Consider the following 26,545-nt stretch of genomic DNA (forward strand, 5'->3'; position numbering starts at 1 on the left):
AAACCTACACCTATATCAACATCTACACCTACATCTACATCTACACCTATGTCTACACCTACATCTACACATATATCAACATCTACACCTACAACTACAACTACACCTACATCTACATCTACACACCAACACCAGCACTTATTAATCCAGCTCTGAAGCTACAGTTTTAGATTTAACAGTGGCTCCGGTCATTACCTTCTTTTCAAAACATCATCCATGTTGCTTGTCCTACACTCAGAACAAAGCCTATTTTCTATTGTGTATTTTTACAAGGGCAGTCTGAGCACTAGAGGGCACCAGAGAAGCTCTGAAGTTATTTTAGATAGAAGAAGAGGAAGTTCGTGTAACTTGTGTTGTAACTGATGTTGCTGCTTCACCTCTTGTGTGTCCTCGGCTGAGGAAACCTGGAGTTTAACATGTGAACATATCTATAGAGTGAACATGAAGCATCAAACTAAAGAGAAACAAGAGAGAAGTCAGAGAGAAATCAGCTTCTGAACTCTCAGGTGTCTGATCTGATTCTACTTTAGCAAAGTATTTTATTTTTCAGTCCATTGTAGTTTTGTTTCTGTTTTCTCTGTGACCACAACAAACCTTCACCAAACAACCTGATCTCACAGAAATGCGTGAAATGACCACGAACACCTAGTACCAGATTCCGTGCTCCTTTCACGTAATGTGTTAAAATTACGTGAAAGAAGCACGGAAACAGTCTCCACTGAAAGCCAATGAGTCCAACTTCCGTGAGATGGCCACGCAAACCGTGTCGTGGTGGATGCACGCATTTTCAGCTTCAAAGACACCCCCAGTGCGTCAACAGCCTGACGAACGGTCACTGTCCCTCCTCGTCACATTTTTTTTTTTTTTTTACTTTTCCTTAAAGCTTTATTGAACCTGATGCTGCTGTGTCTGACGTAGTTTACAGCAAGGACGTCCTTTCGGTTATTTATTTATTTATTTATTTATTTATTTATTTATTTAGTGATCATGGTGTTTGGTGCAGAATAATCAATCAATCAATAAATAAATAAATTAGGTTGGAAGCTACGTCAGACCGGGGGGGGGGGGGGTTGTGGATTCTACAGGTGAAGACCACTTCCGCGTTCAAAAAGCTGCTCTGTTTAATCAATATTCTGAAGAAAGATCTGATTATTAGCCATAACGCTGTAACCATCCAAGGAAGACTGTGTAACAATATTATGTGCTTCTGCTGAGTCCAAAAGCCCTGTGTAATATCAACTTTATTTTAAGAAAACACGTTTTGTTTCCAATGTCATAACACGGAGAAGCACTACATTACCCATAATCCTCATATTTATCAGCGACGTGTCTAATTGGTTGAGCTTGCTGTTACCAGCAAATGAAAAAATAAAACAAATTGAGCTTATATTATTTTCTTAGTAACTAAAAGGTCTTAACATCTTTTTTGTTTTCAACATTGAATAAAAAAACGGTGCTATATTGTTAAAATTCAACAATAAAGTGCATACAAGTTGGCTTGACTTCTTTCTTTTTTCTTTTTTTTCATAATTTTCACCAGCATCTTTCTGGTCCACATCACATCACATTTAATGTAATTTTTAATTCAATGAGTGAAATTTTATTTTTTATCTGAAAAACATTATTATGAATTCAAGGGTCAGAGGTAACTGATTAGTGTTAAATGTAACCTTTTTGACCCTGTTTCCTTGAATAAATCACTAAGACTTTGATGCGGGAAGCTGAGATTTTGATTTTGATTTTGTTCAGAGCACTAGGGACAAAGTTTCTGTAGAATTTCAGACCTGTCGGACGTCCAGAAGGGTCACAGCTGACCGTCCAGGCTCGTTTCTCGGCCTTCAAAGCCTAGATTTAGAAGCCTTTTGTCTAATGACGTCCACATCCTGGGGGTTATAAGGCTGAAAGTTTCATGCATTTGTCCGGGGCCTAAGGCCATCCACCATGTGCAATTTCAAACCTGTGCGACCTTCACAAGTGTCAAAGGTCACTGATTTGTGACCTTTTTGACACCGTTTCCTTGAATAAAACACCAAGACTTTGATGCGGGAAGCTGAGATTTTAAAATGTGGTCCAGAATGTCTAGTAGATTGTGTGTGCAAAGATTCAGAGCTCTGTGACATTCAGAAGGGTCACAAAGAGCCAAAAAGCAATGCTCCTTTCTCTGACCTCATATTAAAGGAGAAATGTTTAAACAGCAATTCTTTAATAGCTTCCAGATGCTTTGGCCTATCAGGCTGAATTTTTAGCTAAAGGAGCTGGTGTACGATCAGGAAGTAGGGGAGCTGTGCATAAAGCCAATTGGTAAGTGTCAAAGGTCACAGGGGTCAAACATCAAAGTGAATCCAGCCATTCCTGCTTTTTCTCAACAAAACATACACGCTTTAAGTTATCATCATGAAATATAAATATCTTGTATATCAGAGAGTCCTCTATCAGAATATTTTGGTCCCGTTGCTCTAGGGGCCCCGGGGGGCCACTTGGCTTTCCCATGCTCCCACAGAGTTGGGCCTCGGGGTGATGGATAAGGGCCTCACCATGAGTCCACAGGCCAAGTTTCAAGTGATTTGGTCGGTTTCTATGGAAACAGCGGCCTCAAGGATACAGAGGAATGCGGCTGTTTGAAGCCCCGCCTCTCGAAAAGTAATGGCTCGATCAGGACCAAACACACATCTACGCGTTCGTCTTGGGCCCCCGAACCATATATTAAAAAAATCAGAACTGTACGACTTTTGGAAATGTGTTTTGTCTATTTCGGCTTTTCTGACTAAGAGGGTCTCTCACGCTTTAAGTCTGACAGACTCTGAGTCTGAAAAGCCAAAATAGACAAAACACATTTCCAAAAGTCGTACAGTTCTGATTTTTTTAATATATGGTTCGGGGGCCCAAGACGAACGCGTAGATGTGTGTTTGGTCCTGATCGAGCCATTACTTTTCGAGAGGCGGGGCTTCAAACAGCCGCATTCCTCTGTATCCTTGAGGCCGCTGTTTCCATAGAAACCGACCAAATCACTTGAAACTTGGCCTGTGGACTCATGGTGAGGCCCTTATCCATCACCCCGAGGCCCAACTCTGTGGGAGCATGGGAAAGCCAAGTGGCCCCCCGGGGCCCCTAGAGCAACGGGACCAAAATATTCTGATAGAGGACTCTCTGATATACAAGATATTTATATTTCATGATGATAACTTAAAGCTGGCCTGTGGAGTTTATACATATAAAACAATGTCCGTTACATTGCAGCCACTGCCAAACGACTTATTAGGATGATCATTGAACGCATCTCCACCACACAACAGTCCCTGGTTTACCCAGGAGCGCAATTGCCTCTGAGGAGCGACTTTCCCGCGCTGTCGCACAGGGAATTACGCATGCAACGCAACGTTCGGATTTGACGTAGAGTTTAGAGCGCTGGTAAACAGAAGAGAAGAAGAACATGTTATCTTATTTTTGTCTAGTCTGATATGCAGCCGGTGGAAGCACTGACACTGCAGCCACCGGAGCGGAGGAGACCCGACGGCGGATTCGTCCCGCCCCCCTCCCACCCGACACGCACCGCACCGTAACTGGAGAGATCCGCCCGGTGAGCGTTCAGAGTCGACCACCGTACCCCCCCCTCTCGCTGACCTCCGCGGTCCTGGACCGCACAGGTACCAGGAGACCAAGACCCCCTGTCATGTCGGTCCTCCACCCTCTCTGATCCGCCGCTAGTTGCCAGAGCCCCGCGGAGCCCAGTCTCTCCCTCCTCTCCCACACTTCAGCACCTGTCCTGGGCTACAGCTTGGCTCGCTCCACCGTCCTTTACTTTTGAAGTAGCTATAACTAATAATAATGCAACGTATAGCCTAACTATACACGCGTATGAGTGATCAGAACAGTAAATTGTTTACACTACTTTTAAAAGGAGTAAAGTCATTTAAAACGAGGAGCGAGCCGAGCCGAGCCGACACGGTGCAGCCCAGGACAGGTGCTGAAGTGCGGATGAGAGGAGGACAGACCGGGCAGGAGCAACCAGCCCAGAGGCGTCTCGTCAGTCCTCGGCCGTCTTTAATGTCCCGAGACACCTCTTTCAATCCGTAAGGTTATTTGTTTGTGTTTAGGGAGGCTATATTTGCTTAGAATATTTTTTGGCAACCAGAAAAGCAATGTTTGACCCGGCGTGGCGGCGCCATCACACTCGCTCGCAAAAAAAAAAGACAAGAAAAAAGGAAAGAAAAAACGCACTTACACACATTTTGGAGGAGGGAAGCGCGTCACAGCATCATTTTTATTAAATCATAGTTTTCTCTAAATTAAGACAGTGTGCGGGACTACTTTTCACCCAGCCCCCCCCCCAAAATGTAGGCTATGTATAAAAATATGAAAATAAATTGCGTGTAGGCCTAGATATCGTTTAGGGATTTTTTTTTTTTTTTTTTACTAAACGTTTACAGTTTCATTCCGTGTAAACGTTTACACATGTATAAGGTCACACCCCTAAATAAATGCCAAAGCTGAATGACCACAACTTTTTTTTCTCTTCCTACTTCGCCAGTCACCTGGTTGCCTGGTTACCTGCACTTACCGTTCGGAGAGGGAGGGAGGGAAGGGGGGGTTCAACGTCATCGAACGGCGCAGGCTGACTGTTGCAGTAGCCTACTCGAAAAAAAACACGGCTGATGGCTCGTAATGAGCAGAACTCCACAGGGCAGCTTTAAAGCGTGTATGTTTTGTTGAGAAAAAGCAGGAATGGCTGGATTCACTTTGATGTTTGACCCCTGTGACCTTTGACACTTACCAATTGGCTTTATGCACAGCTCCCCTACTTCCTGATCGTACACCAGCTCCTTTAGCTAAAAATTCAGCCTGATAGGCCAAAGCATCTGGAAGCTATTAAAGAATTGCTGTTTAAACATTTCTCCTTTAATAAGAGGTCAGAGAAAGCAGCATTGCTTTTTGGCTATTTGTGACCCTTCTGAATGTCACAGAGCTCTGAATCTTTGCACACACAATCTACTAGACATTCTGGACCACATTTTAAAATCTCAGCTTCCCGCATCAAAGTCTTGGTGTTTTATTCAAGGAAACGGTGTCAAAAAGGTCACAAATCAGTGACCTTTGACACTTGTGAAGGTCGCACAGGTTTGAAATTGCACATGGTGGATGGCCTTAGGCCCCCGGACAAATGCATGAAACTTTCAGCCTTATAACCCCCAGGATGTGGACGTCATTAGACAAAAGGCTTCTAAATCTAGGCTTTGAAGGCCGAGAAACGAGCCTGGACGGTCAGCTGTGACCCTTCTGGACGTCCGACAGGTCTGAAATTCTACAGAAACTTTGTCCCTAGTGCTCTGAACAAAATCAAATCAAAATCTCAGCTTCCCGCATCAAAGTCTTAGTGATTTATTCAAGGAAACAGGGTCAAAAAGGTTACATTTAACACTAATCAGTTACCTCTGACCCTTGAATTCATAATAATGTTTTTCAGATAAAAAATAAAATTTCACTCATTGAATTAAAAATTACATTAAATGTGAAGTTATGTGGACCAGAAAGATGCTGGTGAAAATTATGAAAAAAAAGAAAAAAAGAAAGAAGTCAAGCCAACTTGTATGCACTTTATTGTTGAATTTTAACAATATAGCACCGTTTTTTTATTCAATGTTGAAAGCAAAAAAGATGTTAAGACCTTTTAGTTACTAAGAAAATAATATAAGCTCAATTTGTTTTATTTTTTCATTTGCTGGTAACAGCAAGCTCAACCAATTAGACACGTCGCTGATAAATATGAGGATTATGGGTAATGTAGTGCTTCTCCGTGATATGACATTGGAAACAAAACGTGTTTTCTTAAAATACAGTTGATATTACACAGGGCTTTTGGACTCAGCAGAAGCACATAATATTGTTACACAGTCTTCCTTGGATGGTTACAGCGTTATGGCTAATAATCAGATCTTTCTTCAGAATATTGATTAAACAGAGCAGCTTTTTGAACGCGGAAGTGGTCTTCACCTGTAGAATCCACAACCCCCCCCCCCCCCCCCCGGTCTGACGTAGCTTCCAACCTAATTTATTTATTTATTGATTGATTGATTATTCTGCACCAAACACCATGATCACTAAATAAATAAATAAATAAATAAATATATAGTAACCGAAAGGACGTCCTTGCTGTAAAGTCAGACACAGCAGCATCAGGTTCAATAAAGCTTTAAGGAAAAGTAAAAAAAAAAAAAAAAAACGGGCACCTAATGAGTCAAGCATGTGACGAGGAGGGACAGTGACCGTTCGTCAGGCTGTTGACGCACTGGGGGTGTCTTTGAAGCTGAAAATGCGTGCATCCACCACGACACGGTTTGCGTGGCCATCTCACGGAAGTTGGACTCATTGGCTTTCAGTGGAGACTGTTTCCGTGCTTCTTTCACGTAATTTTAACACATTACGTGAAAGGAGCACGGAATCTGGTACTCGGTGTTCGTGGTCATTTCACGCATTTCTGTGAGATCAGGTTGTCACCAAACCTCAGTGTGACTGGGTGAAGCAGCACTGCCTCCATCTACTGGTGGTTTACAGCCAACACAGGCCACACCTCTGTACCACACTCTGATTGGCTGTGACATCACTCTCTTCAGCCAATAGAAATGTCGAGGGAAAGCATGTTGCTCACAACAGAGGATGAGAATCATTCAGAAACACAGAGGGAGGCAGACGTGTGTGTGATTAGTTGTGCTATTGTGATGATTTCACAATAGCACAATTTCACAAAAACTCAGGTGACATGTTGAGTCAAACAGTGGAGGAGCTTCTGATCTGTAGAGACAGGAGGAGGTGATGAGAGGGAGGAGAGAAGAGAGAGAGGGAGGCGTTTGGAGGAAGGACTCTTCACTTTAATGAGGGTCATTTAGAGAAGTGATGAGTTCCTGATTCACCAGAGAAGAAGGAAGAAGCAGCGTGAAACCATCAGAGCCTCCGACATGAAAGTCCATCACACTCTGATCTGCCTCTTTCTCTGTGAGTTCACTCTCTCTCTGTTTTCTGTCGTTCATCACTCAGATTCTCATCAGGTCTCAGTTTAACAGTGGACTCAGTTTATTCTTCTCTGTCCTTCATGTTTGTTTCTGTGTGTTCTATTAGTTCTGTCCGTTTATACGTTTGTCTTTAGTTCTGTTTTCATTCAGCCGCCAACTGAGCCACTTGTGGTCACAACACAGGAAACTGTGTTGGTTAGTTTCTGTGACTGATCAAATGTAGACAAACATGTTCAATGTTCATCTAATCTAACAAACTCAGTTCTTTGTCTTTTTACAAGTTTCCCACATCATCAACTTTAATTAAAATCTGAAGCTTCTGAACCAGATTCAAACTGTGACTGTGGTGAAAGTGAGAAGCTCCCACTGAGACTGTGAAGCAGAATAATTATCATCAGTGAATATGAACTGAATGTTCATCTTTTCTACAGGGCTGCAGGATGGAAACACTGGACTCACTGATGAAGATCAGCCCTATACAGGAACCGAAGGAGGAAGCATCACAGTTAAATGTTTATTCTGGAAGCATGGGGAGAAGAAGCTCTTCTGTAGGGACGAATGTGAAGGAGACGACAAGCTCATTGAAACAAAAGACAACAACTATCATAAAGGCAGATACAGGATTAAATATGACAGAGCTTTGATAGGAAGAAACACTCTGTCTGTGACCATCACAGACCTGATCAAGTCTGACTCAGGATGGTACAGGTGTGGTTTGAAAGAACGTTTTATAGAAGATGGATATGACGACTTTACCCTCACAGTGCTTGATGGTGAGTTTCTCCTGAAAGTCTTTGAGATGTTCCTTCATGTGTCTCCACAGCTTCGTCTGTTTCTAAAAACCTGACGTGTTAAAAGTTTGTGCTGCTGATTTTCATGAGTGTGAACATAAAGACTCAGTAGAAGAAGCAGTTAGTCACATGCTGACACAGTTTAATGTGAATGTTAATGAAGCAGCTGGTCACCAGGATGTATTGATCTGACTGTCTGATGGTTTGTTCACAGCTCCAAAACCTTCAGGACCAAACCTGACTCCAAAACCTTCAGGACCAAACCTGACTCCAAAACCTTCAGGACCAAACCTGACTCCAAAACCTTCAGGACCAAACCTGACTCCAACACCTTCAGGACCAAACCTGACTCCAACACCTTTGTCCACATCTCTCCCACCAGCAGCTTCACCACAAACTGCAGGAAGCTCCGCCCCTTCATCAGCCTCTGTCACCACCAGTCAGACTGAGAAGTCTCCTGAAGGTCCAGGTGAGTTTCATGTTCAAAAACGTTTCTGTCAGAACAAACTGTTTCTCTCAGTCTGGTTTTATTATGAACTTAATTAATTGATGTTTTAATCCTTCAATGCTTCATGTTGATTGGTGTGATCTAGAAAGATCAGAGAGGAAACACTGGTTGTGATTCTCATATGACACCAGCAACATTACATTTAAAGGACAATTCTGGGCAAATTCAACCTGGGGCTCTAGCTTTCTAATATTTTAGGTCTAAAATAAGGATTCTGCAGACCGATCTTCGGCTGTTTACATCCCTCAAAACTGCAGTTTTTTCCACAGACATACACCAAGCGGTTTGTTTACTTCAAGAAAGACGACATGTTTCTCAACTGAGCTGTAATACAAAGTCTTGTGAAGTAGAAAAAGAAAATCTTCGAGCCTCCAGGATTCAGGAGCTTCATGTCACTGAACTCTGTCCTCTCAGGATGCTGGACCCAAGATCTTTTTATCTCTTCTGTTTTAATTCTGTTGTTAGTTCTGTTTCTGACTCTCACTGGTGGTGTTTTTTATGATTTGAATCTTTCTAACAACTTCCTGAAAAACTGAAAAATCTACAAAAATGCTCTATTTTGGAAATTCATTCAGGAAAATGTTAAAGTCCTGGATCTGTCTCTCTAACTGGATCAGTTAAGTTCAGTTCAACTGGTTTGGTATAAATCAGTTCAGTACTTTTGTCCTTTAACCCTCTGAAGTTGATAATCTTTGTCACCATGGTTACAATGAGGACATGGTCAGCTGTGATGGGTAGTCATGGATCATAAATAGTTAAAACTAAAACTTGTGATTCAAGTTTTGTATTGATTGTTGCCATGGAAACATGTTTGTACCGATTCAGCCGTGTCCTGTCGTCACTCTGTTTTGAGTGATTGGTGAAACCGGAGGCATCCGGAGGCTGCACAGTTTAAACTAACTAAGGAACTGGTCAAACCACAGCTGTAAATGAGGAAGTGAGAAACAGCTGCAGTGAGTCGTTCTGCCATCTCTTTCTCAGCCATCACTCCCTTTTATCAACTTTACCTTCTGTTTTCTTCAAAGACAAGTTCTTCCTCATCCTGTTACTTATAAGCATTATGTGTTTAAAGGGATAGTTTAACATTTTGTCAAATTGGCCCATTGCCATAATCCCTATAGTCATAGCAGTAGGTTTGTTACCTTTAATTGTCGGTGCAAGCTATTTTTAGAACGGCGGAGCAGAGCCGTGAGCTGCTCAGAGCTACGCTGTTCCATTATTATCTCATAGCGTGGTGAATGTGCAGGTCACAACTTGTCCACGACAGCGTTTCGGAGTTTTGGGATTTTGTATTTCATGAGTTTGATGAGGGAAACCAAGAAATTCCTTTAGCCTCCGTAGTGTAGCTCTGAGCAGCTTGCTGCTCCGCTCCGCCGTTCTAAAAATAGCTTGCACCGACAAATAAAGGTAACGAACCTACTGCTATGACTATAGGGATTATGGCAATGGGCCAATTTGCCAAAATGTTGAACTATCCCTTTAAGTCTGTACTGTATGTATGGAGTCCATAGCAGTGTGTTGTTGTAGAACTTCCCCTCTGTTCCTTATAGAGCTCAGAGTCTAGAAACATTTCCATGTTTTTTTTTCACATTCTGTGTTGTAAACTGTTTTCTTGTCTGTAACAACATCTATTGCACGTCTGTCGTCCTGGGTGAGGGATCCCTCCTCTGTTGCTCACCCTGAGGTTTCTCCTGGTTTTACCTGTTAAAAGGGTTTTCTGTGGAGTTTTTCCTCAGTGGATGTGAGGGTCTAAGGGCAGAGGATTTTGTTATGATGGGATGTAAAGCCCTTTGAGACAAACTGTTTGTAAAAACTGGCTATACTAATAAAACTGCCTTGCCTCTGTGTTTTCTAAAGAACCTGTTGTGTCTCCTCTCTACATCGGCCTGGTCCTGGTCTTCATGGTCGCTGCATTATCAGTGGCCATGCTGATATTCTGCAGGAACAGGAGCCGCAAACACACAGGTAAGGCCACACACACACACAACACACACACACATGCACACACACACAGGCAGGAAATTGAGTCACATTCATTTCACAAGAAAGTTACACAAACATTTATTTCTTATTTTTCGAATTTTGTCTTATTTCTTTTTGACAAAGGTTTATTCACTAGCAAGGACCACGCCACAACGGTTGAGTTGAGTTGAGTTGAGTTGAGTTGAGTTGAGATTACTTTATTTATCCCATAGGGCAATTCTGTTTCTACAACTGACGGTGGCCGGTGTGAGTTCAATCATTTAATGAGGGGAGTGGACGGCTGCGGCGTGGAGGGGTGAGGGTGAAGGAGGTCGGAGTCGGCTCTGCTGGTCTGGAGGATGGAGTGATGGCAGGCGAGTGAGACTCAGGATGGGGGTTCCGTCTCAAAGGGATTCAGTCTGAGCTGGATGCGTGCCCCCAAAATTGAATTAAACGGAACCAAGCTGAGTGTGTGCTCGACAGAGGACGTTGAGGTTATTGCGGATATAAGAACGGTACACCTGAGAAGACCAGCGACCGAGAACCTGGATGGTTTGGTCCGAGATGCCTAGTCTGGCTGCTGTGGAAGCTGCACCGATTCTGAAGGAATGGCATGAGTAGTGAGAGGGGGATATTCCTGAGATGCGAAGAATGTTAAGAAAGTGTTTCTGAAACCAGAACCGGGTAGCCATTTTTCCTGTTTCGGTGATGAAGAGGGGTTGCATTGGGGATGCGTTTGCCGAGTACCTGGAGCTGATGTACTATCAGTTTGAAAGGGCTGAGGTAGGAATCGAGGCGGAAAATGTAGATTGGGAACGAAATTCCCAGCTGGTCTGTCTTGCTTCTTCTGAGAGTGAATATGAGCGATTCGGAAGTGTGGATGGTGACGTCGGATAGACTGGGATGTCGAGAGGGATCGTATCAAGGAGAGGTAGGGGCGAATTCGGAGCATCTCAGGAAGCCGAAGAAAGCCAGCATGAACATGGATTCGAGGGTTAGGTCCACCATGGGGGACGCGTAACCCGAACGGAGAGTATGGATGCAGAGAGCGAGAAGGTCGGCGGTGAGAGGCAAGCGTCTTGTTGTGCGTGGAGGCTCCTGCTTCCTTAATCCTTTAATCAGCATGGTGACGTGGGAATGAGAAGTGGAGGGACAATGGTGTCCGGTGACTAGTTTAAGGATTAAGTTGATTCCGGCCAAGTATGTTTGGATGGTGGAAGATTTGATTTTCTGTACGGAATGAGCGTGGGTGATGAAGTTACAGATGGACATGACGTCCAGAGAGGGAAATGGCAGCTGGTATGTGGTGAGATATAAGACTTGAAGCAGTTCCAGCCTGTGAGGTAGGCCGAGAGCGTGCTTGGGGCCAGGCTGTCGAGGATAGCTTCTTGTGAGGCTCTGGTAATGTAGTCTAGCTGAGGAGTTAGTTGTAAATCGTGGCTGAACACAGTGGGACCGGAGTAGGATGAAGATCCGATTCTGGAGCCAAGCGTCTGAATTTCTGGAAGGAAAAATGGGACAATGAATCAGCGATGGCCAGGCAGAAGAAAACCATCTACCTCCGTAGTAGCCTCCGAAGCCGATGGAGGGTGCAGCGTCAGTGTAGAGCTGAATGTCCTCGGGATAAGTGAGGAAGTTGTCATAGAAGAATGAGATACCATTCCAGGTAGTCAAGAATTGTTGCCACATGAGCATTTCCATCTTGCATGCGTCGTCAAGCACGACTCTGTCGTGGAGAGAGGGGGCCGCCGCGGCTTTAACCAGAAGGTTGGAGAGGAAAGACTTTGCCTGAGGGATTATGCATGTTGCATAATTGAGGTGACCAAGCAGGGCCAAAAGCTGGCGTTTGGTGCAGGTAGTTCGACAAGAGCAGAGAAATACGTTGTATTTTCTCAGTGGGAAGAGATGCTTGAAAGGACACGGAGTCCAGAGTAATGCCAAGGAACTCGATTGAAGTGGTCGACCCTGAGGTCTTCTCTTCGGAGAGACGGACACCGAGTTCAGAGAAGGCCTTTATGAGGGAAGACAGTCCAGAGTGGGGGGGCGAGGATGGCGGGGTGATGATGAGGAAATCGTCGAGAAGATGGATTAGGTAAGGCAGTTTGTAAGTGTTGATCAGGATCCAGCATAAGGCTTCGGAAAGGGAATCGAAGATTTTGGGGCTGCTTTTGCAGCCAAAGGTGAGGCGGACGGCGGAGTGGTATGACTCGTTCCAGTGGACCCCGAAAAATCGCCAACACTTTGAATGCGCTGGTGATGTCTGCTTTAGAAAGCCATGCGCCGTGGCCCACCTGACGGAGGAGGGTAATGGTGTGGTTGATGGTTGCATATTGCATGGAAAAGTCTGGGCTAGGAATAACGCTGTTGATACTTGGGACATGTGAACCATGTGGGGAGGACAGATCTATGATCAGCCTCTTTTTCCCTGAGTATTTCCGGGTGGCAACTCCTATTGGGCTGATACGGCAGACGGGGAAAGGAGGACTGTCGAACGGGCCTATCATGAAGCCTTCTTTGACTTCTTTAGCCAAGAGGGTGTTAATGGTGTCGGGTTCGGTGAGAGCGGATTGAAGGTTGTGGCAGGTGTGTGTGGTGTCGGGAAAAACCTCTATGCCCGGATAGAACCCGTGAGTGAAGCCGTTGATAAGGAAGTGCACAAACTGTTTATCTGGATGGTGTTGTAAAGCTTTGGCTAGGACATTTACCTTGATTGGTGTGCTGAGGTGGCGTGCTAGTCAGTCCGCAAGGGTGGTTGGGTTGTGAGGGCAAGTGGATCTGGCGTGGGCTCCTCCACAAAAGGAGCAGACATGCAGAAAGCAGCAGGTGGACAGAGAGCAACCCAGATGGTTGAAGTTGTTGCAGACCATCCTGCCTCCTTGATAGAGGATCGGCCTTCCCCGTTTGTCGACTCCCTTCGGTAAGGGGATGTTAACGGCTGGACGAATAGCTGCCGGCTTGGGGATGGGGGGAGGAGGAAGCGCTGCCGATAATTGGTCGAAGACGGGGTTGCGTGAAGAGGAGGGACGTGAGCGAGGCGGCAGGTTACTCACCATGCACGCCGAAGCAGGATGGGAAGGGGCTCCACACAATTCGCAGGAGAGTGAAGTGCGGGCAGCGAAGAAGCGGCAGTAGAGTTCTGAATCGAGGACTCCCCAGTATGTGCCCTGGTTGAATTGTTGGATGCGCCCTGCTGCTTGGTTGGCGAAATGCATGTGGTAAGAACAGAACCCTGTTCCTCGTAAAGCCATGTCGAGCACGATGGATAGATAGTCGTCAAGCTCGGTTCTACGAGAGGGAAATGCTGAGCAGATGACGTCTCGGTAGAGAGAGAAGGCGAAAGCGAACTCTGTGGAAGTAAGGTCTTTCGACCTGGAAGATTGTGGCTGACGGAGCTGCACTGGACCTAAATTGGTGAGCAGTTCTCCGGGCTGACTGGTGCCGATTATGGACGCTTGCAAGAGCTGGGATAGATCGACGTAATTACCAGAAAGGATTTGGTGACGCAAAGCGGAAGAGACGGGAGAAGGGCGATGCACTGATGAAGCCGGCTGAATCGGTGGGGCTGCTGTGGCTAGAGAGTGGTTAGCTGCAGGAGAAAAAACATTTGGGTGTAGGGGGAGGGAGGGGGAGCGTCGGGATAAAGGACAGAGCAGATGGAAATGAAGAGGGGGGCTGGAAGCTGCAGCTTCGGAGAGCCTGTGGTTGGGTCTCCTGGGCTGCCGGAAGGGTCGTCGGAAGAGAGGGAGGAGCAGAAGCTGCATGGCTGGGTGCTGTGGAAGGAAGGGTAGAGGAAGGGATGATGGGATGGGAGGATGCGTGTACATGGGAGGATTGTGGAGCTTGTGGACGGAGGGATGAAAAGAAGGCAGTGATCGAGGGGAGCAGGGGTAGATACGACCTGTCCCCCGCCAGGGGGAGTTGATGCTGCGGGCTGGCGGTGAGGAGGCGACGGAAGCCCTGTGACGTCACGTGCGGTGTGGAAGGGAATGCCCTTTCCTTTCAGGAAGCGGCAGAGGCGAGCGACGGTCCAATCCTTGATGTCAGGCTCGAAGTGGCGACGAGTCGGCCGGGTCGGAGGGGAAGGCGCACCGCGCCGGGAACGAAAGCTGGCGTCCGAGCGGGGTGAATGCCAGCAGCGGCGAGGAGAGCCTTGGAGCTGGCTCCTGCGGCTCTGCCTGGGGCGTCCGCGGCTTTTGACCCTCCCCGACGAGTGAGAGGAGGCCAGCGATCGGTTCGGAGTTGGCGGGATCTCGTTTGGGAAGCTGGAGCGGATGCGTCGGCCAGGTGAGGGAATATTCACCACAGAACGCATTCGGTCTCGCTGGGGGGCTGAGTCGCGGCTAGAGCGACATCGGTTTCGGTTAGTTCATCATAGAGATCGTCCTCTGAGTCTAAGTTGCCCTGAAATTCGTGCTCCATGATCCTGTCTGACCTAGAAACGTCTAAGGCAAACGGAGGAAGAGGGGGTGACCAGGTATATGAAGGCTTGGCTTAGTGATTAGAGGTGTGGTTGAGGCGTGGTCTTGCTAAGTAATTAACTTCATTTGTGTGTGTGTGTTCTCAGAACCCCCCAAGGAAACGGTATATACTGGTGCCATGAAGGTGAGTTTGAGTACATCTGGGACATTTCAGCATCTCTAGTTTTTTATGAATTGAAATGATTGACAGCTCCAACCTGAACAGGAGAACACAGAGTACGCTGAGATCAGAGGGGACGGGCGGAGCAGAGCTCCACCTGTGGAGGAGACTTGTAAGGAGTGGATAGTGAATAAAGATTGAATAATAAATGTTTATGGATTATTTGCAGATTCTTACGATCGGGTGGGAGCACACTGTCAGTGAAGATAAAACAGAGGGCGCAGATGCCAATGCATGTACAAGGTTTATTTACAGTTTAAAATGACAATAAGACCCAGTTGATAAAAACCCTCTAAAACAGCTGCAGTCCAGTTAAAAGGGTTTAAAAGCCAACAGGGGTAAAATCCATAAAACGAGCAGTCTCTGTTTAAAAAGGATTCAGCCAGACCGGGATGGCGAGTGGGATTGGAGGCGAGTGGGATTGGAGGGGAGACTCGTGCGCAGCGCCTCGTCCTTCTTTGGAGGGCCACCTGTAACACACGAGATCACTGCCAGTATACACGTTCAAAATGAGCAAAGCTCTCTTAGCGATCTCCACACCAGAACGTTACTAATATCCCAAAAGGGTACTCACACACGAGGCAGAGCGTTAAAGCCCTGCCGCTGCGAGTGTTACACGTCGTAACGTCTGGATTTCCTCTCGTCTCTCTCCTCGTCCGACTCGAGTGTCCGGTCTCCCCGTGGCAACTTCTCCAGCCAAGCTCTTCTCGTGTTCTGGTGCTCCACGGTCTTTTGTTTCCGGTCTTTTTCCGGTCCGGGCCCTCCTCCTCCGCCGATGATTGGTCTGTAGGAGAACAGGAGAGCCTCGCAGGTGCAGTGCATTTCATCAAGATGGTGGGTTCACAGGCAGTGGGAAAACACAGTTATATAACTAAAACACACAAGAGAATAAAAACATGCATAAAATCTCTACTAAAATATACACAACAAAACAATCAATAAAACCAGTCCCAACTGTCCTGTGACAGACTGCACTTTACACCAACGTCACACACACCACACCAACCCCAGTGGAGGCCTCAGACCACTACAGCCTGGTCTCTGGCCCTGCAGCCGTGGGTCCAGACAACGTAAGGAAAACTTAACAACAACAGAATCATCCAGACTCAAACATAAACAGACTCATTTAAGGTTTATTGAATGACAACACCTTATTCATAACCTAAACGCTCTGTCATAGACAAACCTTCAGAAACGTCTAAACTGAATGTGTTTCTGTTTGTAAATGGTGGTGGAAGTTGCTTGAGCTGAGCTCAGCAAAAGACACAGTGATGATGGTGTGAAGAAGACTAAAGGTTTTTGCACACCAAGTCCATGTATGCATTTTTCTAATCTGTTACCCAACAAAAATCGGTATGCGCAGACACATTACACACTGAGTCCGATGTGTTTTATTGCTCTGCGATTTCATTATCTGTTCCAAACTTCAGAGAGGGAGACAAAAGACTAAATTAAACCCAGCTAACAGGTGTCTCCTGTGTCTGTGTTTGTTTCAGGATGAAGACGTCACCTACTCTGATGTAAACGTGGTCTCCTCGCTCCATAAGACCTCAGCTGATCCTACAGATGCTGCTGTCATTTACTCTGCTGTGGCAGGACAGAGATCCTCCCCCCACCATGATGCTCCAGATCTCTACTCCACTGTCGCTCCACATTAGCAGCTTCAACACAGCTACACCCAGAGATACATCTACACCTACATCTACATCTACACCTACATCTATATCAACATCTACACATATATCAACCTATATCAACATCTACATCTACATCTACATCTACACCTACATCTACAGCTAGAGCAAACTTTTACATCTACACCTACACCTATATCAACATCTACACATATATCAACCTATATCTACATCTACATCTAGACCTACACATACACCTACATCTACACCTATATCTACTCCTATATCAACATCTAGACCTACATCTACACATACACCTACATCAACATCTACACATATATCAACCTATATATACATCTATATCTACACATACACCTACATCTACACCTATATCTACACCTATATCAACATCTATACCTACATCTACACCTACACCTACATCTACACCTATATCAACATCTACACATATATCAACCTATATCAACATCTACACCTATGTCTACACCTACATCTACACATATATCAACATCTACACCTACACCTACACCTACATATACATCTACATCTACACACCAACACCAGCACTTATTAATCCAGCTCTACAGTTACAGTTTTAGATTTAACAGTAGCTCCTGTCATTACTTTCTTTTCAAAACATCATCCATGTTGCTTGTCCTACACTCAGAACAAAGCCTATTTTAAATTGTGTATTTTTACAAGGGCAGTCTGAGCACTAGAGGGCGCCAGAGAAGCTCTGAAGTTATTTTAGATAGAAGAAGAGGAAGTTAGTGTGACTTGTGTTGTAACTGATGTTGCTGCTTCACCTCATGAATGTCCTCGGCTGAGGAAACCTGGAGTTGAACATGTGATACATGTGAAACATACCTGTAGAGTGTAAACATGGAGCTTGAGTGAAGTCAGAGAGAAATCAGGTTCTGAACTCTCAGGTCTCTGGTCTGATTCTGTCACAGCTTCATTTAGCTTAAAGGCATCACATGTTTACTTTAGAAAATGTTTTTATTTTTTGGTCAGTTTCAGTCCTTTGTGACAAAACACAAGTTTTGTTTCTGTTTCCTCTGTGACCACAACAAACCTTCACCAAACCTCAGTGTGACTGGGTGAAGCAGCACTGCCTCCATCTACTGGTGGTTTACAGCCAACACAGGCCACACATCTGTACCACACTCTGATTGGCTGTGACATCACTCTCTGCAGCCAATAGAAATGCAGAGGGAAACCATGTCACGCAACGGAGGATGAGAATCATTCAGAAACACAGAGGGAAGCAGACGTGTGTGTGATTAGTTGTGTTATTGTGGTGATTTCAGAGGAACTTTACAAAAACTCAGGTGACATGTTGAGTCAAACAGTGGAGGAGCTTCTGATCTGTAGAGACAGGAGGAGGTGATGAGAGGGAGGAGAGAAGGAGAGAGAGAGGTGATTGGAGGAGGAGCTCTTCTCTTTAATGAGGGTCATTTAGAGAAGTGATGAGTTCCTGATTCACCAGAGAAGAAGGAAGAAGCAGCGTGAAACCATCAGAGCCTCCGACATGAAAGTCCATCACACTCTGATCTGCCTCTTTCTCTGTGAGTTCACTCTCTCTCTGTTTTCTGTCGTTCATCACTCAGATTCTCATCAGGTCTCAGTTTAACAGTGGACTCAGTTTATTCTTCTCTGTCCTTCATGTTTGTTTCTGTGTGTTCTACGTGTTCTGTCCGTTTATACCTTTGTCTTTGGTTCTGTTTTCATTCAGCCGCCAATTGAGCCACTTGTGGTCACGACACAGGAAACTGTGTTGGTTAGTTTCTGTGTGGCTGATCAAATGTAGACAAACATGTTCAATATTCATCTAATCTAACAAACTCAGTTCTTTGTCTTTTTACAAGTTTCTCACATCATCAACTTTAATTAAAATCTGAAGCTTCTGAACCAGATTCAAACTGTGACTGTGGTGAAAGTGAGAAGCTCCCACTGAGACTGTGAAGCAGAATAATTATCATCAGTGAATATGAACTGAATGTTCATCTTTTCTACAGGGCTGCAGGATGGAAACACTGGACTCACTGATGCAGAGCGGCTCGTTACAGGAACTGTAGGAGGAAACATCACAGTTAATTGTTCATTCTGGTGGCATGGGGAGAAGAAGCTCTTCTGTAGGAACAAATGTGAAGGAGACGGCAAGCTCATTGAAACAGACAAAGACAACTATCAGAGCGGCAGATACAGGATTAAATATGTCAGAAGAGGTTTTAAAGAAACTTTGTCTGTGAGCATCACACACCTGATCAAGTCTGACTCAGGACGGTACACGTGTGGTTTGGAAGAACGTCTTATTGAAGATGGATATGACAACTTTAACCTCACAGTCACTGAAGGTGAGTTTCTCCTGAAAGTCTTTGAGATGTTCCTTCATGTGTCTCCACAGCTTCGTCTGTTTCTAAAAACCTGACGTGTTAAAAAGTTTGTGCTGCTGATTTTCATGAGTGTGAACATAAAGACTCAGTAGAAGAAGCAGTTAGTCACATGCTGACACAGTTTAATGTGAATGTTAATGAAGCAGCTGGTCACCAGGATGTATTGATCTGACTGTCTGATGGTTTGTTCACAGCTCCAACACCTCCAGGACCAAACCTGACTCCAAAACCTTCAGGACCAAACCTGACTCCAACACCTTTGTCCACATCTCTCCCAGCAGCTTCACCACAAACTGCAGGAAGCTCCGCCCCTTCATCAGCCTCTGTCACCACCAGTCAGACTGAGAAGTCTCCTGAAGGTCCAGGTGAGTTTCATGTTCAAAGACGTTTCTGTCAGAACAAACAGTTTCTCTCAGTCCGGTTTTCATTTTGGTGCTTCATGTTGATTGGTGTAATCTAGAGATCTCAGAGACAAAACACTGGTTGTGATTCTCATATGAAACCAGCAACATAACATTTAAAGGACAATTCTGGGCAAATCCAACCTGGGGTTATAGTTTCCTAATATTTTAGGTTTAAAAAAAGGATTCAGAAGATTTTCTTTTTAATTCTGGAGTAGTTCTGTCTGTCCCTGCATCGCCACAGCAGCGATGAATGGGAGTGGACCGATCTTAGGCTGTTTACATCCCTCAAAACTGCAACTTTTTCAACAGACATACACCAAGGGGTTTGTTTACTTCAAGAAAGACGACATGTTTCTCAGCTGAGCTGTAATACAAAGTCTTCACTGTCACTGAACTCTGTCCTCTCAAGGTCCTGGACCCACGGTCGTTTTCTCTTCTGTTTTAATTCTGTTGTTAGTTCTGTTCATGATTTTTCTAATTTTTCTAACAACTTCCTGAAAAATTAAAAAATCTACAAAAATGCTCTATTTTGGAAATTAATTCAGGAAAATGTTAAAGTCCTGGATCTGTCTCTCTAACTGGATCAGTTAAGTTCAGTTCAACTGGTTTGGTGAAAATCAGTTCAGTAGCCTACTTTTGTCTTGTAACCCTCTGAAGTTGATACTCTTTGTCACCATGGTTACAACGAGGACATGGTCAGCTGTGATGGAGAGTCATGGATCATAAACAGTTAAAACTACATCTTATGATTCACGTTTTTTCCCTTTCTTTGGTGTCCCTGATTGTTGCCATGGAAACATGTTTGTACCGATGCAGCCGTGTCCTGTCGTCACTCTGAGCTGATTTTGTGTGATTGGTGAAACCGGAGGCAGCGTGAGCTGCACAGTTTAAACTAACTTCAGGCTTATGTGTGATAATGTTTGGGGAACTGGTCAAGTCTGAAGGAGAGCAGTACGCTCAAAACGTTACTGTCTTTTAGTTGTTGGATTTGCTAAATAAAACAGCACATAAGGGAGCTGAAGTGTGCGGTCTCTTCTTTTCTCTTTCCTGTCTACATTTATGTTTGAGGCCAGCACCTTTTAAAGTGGATGTGCGCGACCTTTCTACATTTTTGGGGGAACTGGTCAAACCACAGTTGTAAACGATGAAGAGGAAGTGAGAAACAGCTGCAGTGAGTCGTTCTGCCATCTCTTTCTCAGGCATCACACCTTTTTTTTATCAACTTTACCTTCTGTTTTCTTCAAACACAAGTTCTTCCTCATTCTGTTACTTATTAAGCATTCATGTGTTTAAAGCAGAAGTAAGTGATATATTTGTGTTAATCTAAGTCTTAAATAGTTGTATCTTCCGACAGCAATCACTTCTATAGAGTGTTTGGTCTGAAACACGGGTCTGTCAGTCACTCTGCTCTGCTCTGAGCCCAGGAGAAAACTTTCCTTGTATCCTACAACCTTTATCCAATGAGGAGAGAGAACGGCATAAAGGGGCAGTCCTCTCTGTGTGTGCAGCCAAGGGATGCGCCTGAATGTGGTGACGTAGGGACGAGGACTGTTATGGTGCGTTGAAGGCAACTCGTAACTCGTGTTTTTCTGACCTGTGAAGTGGTACCAGTTCGATCTGGTACGAGTTCACGGGTCAGAAGTTACGAGTGGCCGTTATAGTGACTTTCACAGGTAAAACAGGTCGGAGAAACACGAGTGGGTTGCCTGGAACGCTACAAAATCGTAAGTTGTGACTTGAAGCTGTAATTTACGGTTTCAAAAGCCTGCCTGGAACGCAGCATTAGCCAAAACGACCGGATCGCTTACTTCTTTTTTTTTTTTTAAGTATATTTTTTAGCTTTTCACGCCTTTTTATTTGATAGGACAGTTGAGTATGACAGGAAATGGGAGGCAGAGATGGGGGGAATGACATGCAGGATAGGGCCATCTGATGCGGGACTCGAACCGGGGCCGCCTGCAGCGAGGACTACAGCCTCAACACATGGGGCGGGTGCTCTACCAACTGAGCTAAACACCGCCCCCGGATCGCTGACTTCTGCTTTAAGTCTGTACTGTATGGAGTCCATAGCAGTGTGTTGTTGTAGAACTTCCCCCTCTGTTCCTCATAGAGCTCAGAGTCCAGAAACATGTTTCCCTCATCCTCTGTTGTAAACTGTTTTCTTGTCTGTAACAACATCTCTGTCCTGGGTGATGATCCCTCCTCTGTTGCTCACCCTGAGCTTTCTCCTGGTTTTCCCTGTTAAAAGGGTTTTCTATGGAGTTTTTCCTCAGTGGATGTGAGGGTCTAAGGACAGAGGATGTTGTTATGATGGGATGTAAAGCCCTTTGAGACAAACTGGTGGTAAAAACTGGCTATACTAATAAAACTGCCTTGCCTCTGTGTTTTCTAAAGAACCTGTTGTATCTCCTCAGCTCTCCCGCTCTACATCGGCCTGGTCCTGGTCTTCATGGTCGCTGCATTATCAGTGGCCATGCTGATATTCTGCAGGAACAGGAGCCGCAAACACACAGGTAAGGCTACACACACACATAACACACACACACACACACACACACACACACACACACACACACACACACACGCACAAACACACTCAGGCAGGAAATTGACTCACATTCACATCACAACAATGTTGCACAAACATTTATTTCCTACTTTTCAAATTTTGTCTTATTTCTTTTTGACAAAGCTTTATTATTGTGATCTCATGTGTTCTCAGAACCTCCCAGGGAAACGGTGTGCATTGGTGCCATGAAGGTGAGTTTGAGGACATCTGGGACATTTCAGCATCTCTAGTTTTTTATGAATTGAAATGATTGACAGCTCCAACCTGAACAGGAGAACACAGAGTACGCTGAGATCAGAGAGGACGGGCGGAGCAGAGCTCCACCTGTGGAGGAGACTTCACTCTACACCAACGTCACACACACCACACCGACCCCAGTGGAGGCCTCAGACCACTACAGCCTGGTCTCCGGCCCAGTGGAGGCCTCAGACCACTACAGCCTGGTCTCCGGCCCAGTGGAGGCCTCAGACCACTACAGCCTGGTCTCTGGCCCTGCAGCCGTGGCTCCACACAACGTAAGGAAAACTTACAACAACAGAATCATCCAGACTCAAACATGAACAGACTCGTTTAAGGTTTATTGACTGACGACACTTTATTCATAACCTGATTATTACTGAGTATTAAACAAAGAGCAGCTGTAACATTCAACTGATCAAACAGGAGAAATCTCTAAGCCCATCTGACTGCAGCAGTGTGGACTTCCTGTCCTTCAACAGGATGTATGTGTGTTTCCTCAGTCCGAGCTAGTACACAATGTGCTGATTTATTTTAAATCTATAAAACCATGAGGGCATCAACACACTAAGTTAGTAAACTTCTTTTAGAGCAGCAGGTTGTGTAGCTGTGACGGTTGTTCATCAGTTCTCTTTAACTGAACGAACTGAGTGTGTTGTTTCTAAATGGTGTTTGTGGTTAAGTTGCTTCACCCTGAGCTGAAGTAAAACCACAGCATCGATGGTGTGAAGACTAAATGCTGGTTTCTGAGGATGCTGACACATTTATTTACTGAGAATGACGTTGTACTACAAACTGGCTCTGACTGGAAGTTTGACCTTACAAAGTCTCCATGAAGATACTAATACTACCTACTTATGATTAATTCCCTTTAGAAAATTTGAGAGTGTGTGCTTAACATCTTTGTGTATGAGGAACATGCAATCTCTGTTTTGTCTGTGTAAATTCTCATTTGTCCAGATCAAAGGCATCTCTAGGCAACTGAAATGAGTTACTTGGACTACCGCAGTGAAGTTAGTTTTGAGTTGGATATTCGACAGACATTCGCTTCGGGTAAACCTCTTCTTCGCTCTGGGTACAGTGCGACTCAAGAGCAAGGAAGCCATTCCAACATTTCAAGTGCACCCATATAGCAGACTTTACAATAAACACACAAAGATAGAAGACATCTACAGCGTGTACCAACTTCCTGTTTTCAAAATAAAAACGTGCGATATACTATGTCTAACAGAGCTCCGTTGGTATAGTCACAGTCATGAGGTACTAGTAAGGAGAAGGGACAGTGTGTGGCGGTAGCGGAACTGAAGCTAAAACTCACTCACCCATAAAAGACGGTATAGTCACAGTCATGAGGTACTAGTAAGGAGAAGGGACAGCGTGTGGCGGTTAGCGGTACTGAAGCTAAAACTCACTCACCCATAAAAGACATGCACACCCAATTGCCAAGTGGTCATTGACCTCTTGGCGAAACGGTTAGCATCGCCGCTCACGGTGCAGGAGATCTGGGTTCAAAACCTGTTCAGGGCAGGACACAGAACAGCTTTGGTCACACACATATTAGGTAACACTTTACTTGATGAGAAGACATCATCTGCTATGCTATCTCTATAACACATTATAACCATACTTATAATGAGTTATAATGCAGTTATAGCACTGTATAGCTATAACTAGAAAAAGATAGCATTTCCTGCAGAAAATGCGTGTGAATGCTGAAAGCAGCTGAACGCTGTTGCTGAAGCAATGCTGAATGAGCTGAAGAAATTGTTGAATCAATGCTAAATTAGTTGAAGAAACTGCTAAAGCAATGTTGAAAAGGCTAATGCTAAAGCTGAAACATGTAACTTGTAGTATGAGATGAATGTCTTTTAAAGGTAAAAAACAGTAGAAATGCTAAAGGGAGAAGAAAACATTGAAATCCTGCATGTTTAAACGTAATGGTTGAATAGTTGAAATCTGCAGCTAACCTGACAGGAAGGAAAACGCTAAAATCCTGACATCTCCATTAGGAGAACAAACTGAAATTCATGAGAAAAAGATAAATGATGATAAAAAGATGTCTTTAAATTGTTACATCAAAAGTATAAAATCATTGAGAGGCTGATGAATGTGAGCTGAAAACCTATGTGTGTGTGTGTGTGTGTGTACATGTACATGTGCATTGGACTTAGAAAGTAAAATAGATAAGCACCACACAGAACAGGAGCAGTGAGATTTGAGCTCGGTGCAGCTCCCGAACAACAGCCCATAAAAAGAGAACCGTACCTCTTATCAGAGTGTAGCAGAGACTGACTGATTCAAAATCCGTTCCTGAGCGTGGTGATGTGCATTAAATGTTTGTAGGGCAAAAACTTTTCTCACAAAATCAGCGCCTACTTTTGAATGGGAGTCAATGAGAGGAAGAGAGGGAACTGGCCGCACTCAGAGGTTCCGAGAGCAAATTCTGTTAGTCTCTCTGGTTTTGTGATCACATGGTGAGAGCGAGGATGAGCTTCTCTACAAACATGGCGAAAATTATGTGTGTAGAGTGTAATTTGTGGCCGTGCTGACAGGTTAGAGAGCAAGTGTGAGAGGATTTTTAGACCCTCTGTCACTCTAGCTGATGATGTCACCCACTTTAACCCTGAACATTCCGTGCCATTGACTGCCATGTTAAATTTGAATTTTGTCAGCAATTTTAATGATTTTAAAACTGCCAAATATCTGAAACTGTTGACGATATCAATAAGCTGAGATATAGATGAATAGTTTAAAGGTTTGTGAACAGTTTAAAAATTGAATGAAGTCAGTAGCTGAAAGTATGCTGAAGCTATAGAGGCTGAAAGAAGCAGAAGATTTGAAGAGTTTGAAGACTGTTTCCATTCATTTCCTATGAGAAAAAAATTGTAGAAAAAGCTTATAACAATAATCATAACACACTATAAAGCATTTTATCTTGACTTATAAGGTCAGGTATTATAATAGGTTATAATTGTTAGTAACTCACTGACAATAACCACATCGATAATGCATTATTAATATAGTTATGTGTTATTATTGGCTTATTATGTGGTGTCAGGGCTGCACGGAGAACACGAGGACGTTGTTGTTGTGAACTCACCTCTGTCTGCAGCTGTTGATGCTAACAGAAGCTATGTGGCTAAAACCCAGCTAACAGGTGTCTCCTGTGTCTGTGTTTGTTTCAGGATGAAGACGTCACCTACTCTGATGTAAACGTGGTCTCCTCGCTCCATAAGACCTCAGCTGATCCTACAGATGCTGCTGTCATTTACTCTGCTGTGGCAGGACAGAGATCCTCCCCCCACCATGATGCTCCAGATCTCTACTCCACTGTCGCTCCACATTAGCAGCTTCAACACAGCTACACCCTCAGATACATCTACACCCACATCCACGTGTAATAGCTACTGAGCTTTTTCATGAACAGATTTTTTAAATTTATTTTTAATTCAATGACAGTTTCCAGCTACAGGAGGAAGCTGCTCTCGACTCATCAATATTTAAGTTAAAGCAGCAGTAAGGTGAATGTTTGTGTTAATCTAAGTCTTAAATAGTTGTATCTTCCGACAGCAATCACTTCTATAGAGTGTTTGGTCTGAAACACGGGTCTGTCAGTCACTCTGCTCTGCTCTGAGCCCAGGAGAAAACTTTCCTTGTATCCTACAACCTTTATCCAATGAGGAGAGAGAACGGCATAAAGGGGCAGTCCTCTCTGTGTGTGCAGCCAAGGGATGCGCCTGAATGTGGTGACGTAGGGACGAGGGCGGTCAGTTATTATTTACATAGTGTCTGTTATTCAAGACACTCTCACTTTAAACAGCATTAAATGTATATTTATATGAATCTGTATTGAGATCTATGCTTGGCCTTGTCCATTTTCTCTGGGATACAGAGGAACAGTTTCTCTTCACTTTGTGTCGCTGGTGGAGAAAAACTTGAACTTTCTTCTTATGAGAGATTTTTGTCCTGGCATCACTGGAGTGAAGAAAAAAAAAGACAAGTAGCCTATTAGGCCGCTAACTTATATGAGTTAAGTTAATATTTTATTTTATTCATATTGTTGTGTTATAGCAGTGAACTGTTGAAGCCAAAGACAATTATTACCAATGAACTGTTTGTAAGAAGCGGCTGTGCTGTCTGAAGGCAGAGCAGCCGTGCACATCCAGTAAGGCAGGTGCTGGACTCAAAAAACAAATTACCAGAATAAACAGAAGAAAAATCCACACACTTCAGGCTCCCTGTTTGTGCTGTCTGAAGAGAAAAATGCATTAAATACGTTTTAAATGAAGTTGAGACATTTCTATCGGACAGTTAAATGTGTCTAAAGTGTAAATGTTTCTATTGTTGTATTGATACTTCTCTATGGAAGCCCATTTCCCCCAG

General features: G+C 44.3%; 1 protein-coding gene across 1 annotated transcript; it reads left to right on the top strand.

Annotated features, from left to right (window-relative positions):
- Positions 1–17,852: 17,852 nt before the first annotated feature.
- LOC146985247 (uncharacterized) lies at positions 17,853–25,700 on the top strand. Its single transcript, XM_085783191.1, has 7 exons — positions 17,853–18,124; positions 18,575–18,913; positions 19,147–19,317; positions 21,771–21,869; positions 22,079–22,116; positions 22,198–22,440; positions 25,348–25,700. Exons 1-7 carry the CDS (start codon positions 18,088–18,090, stop codon positions 25,507–25,509), a joined length of 1,089 nt encoding a protein of 362 aa, XP_085639317.1. The 5' UTR covers positions 17,853–18,087; the 3' UTR covers positions 25,510–25,700.
- Positions 25,701–26,545: the final 845 nt, after the last annotated feature.

The sequence above is a fragment of the Trachurus japonicus genome, chromosome 7 (assembly GCF_045865225.1).
Source record: "Trachurus japonicus isolate A0001 chromosome 7, Traja_1.0".
NCBI classification, from domain to species: domain Eukaryota; kingdom Metazoa; phylum Chordata; class Actinopteri; order Carangiformes; family Carangidae; genus Trachurus; species Trachurus japonicus.

Bases quoted from the DNA above. Each gene is read 5' to 3' on its own strand.
- LOC146985247 (XM_085783191.1), top strand. From the start codon at position 18,088: ATGAAAGTCCATCACACTCTGATCTGCCTCTTTCTCT. The intron at 19,318-21,770 runs GTGAGTTTCATG...GTATCTCCTCAG, and splicing joins GAAGTCTCCTGAAGGTCCAG to CTCTCCCGCTCTACATCGGC. The intron at 22,117-22,197 runs GTGAGTTTGAGG...CAACCTGAACAG, and splicing joins TGTGCATTGGTGCCATGAAG to GAGAACACAGAGTACGCTGA.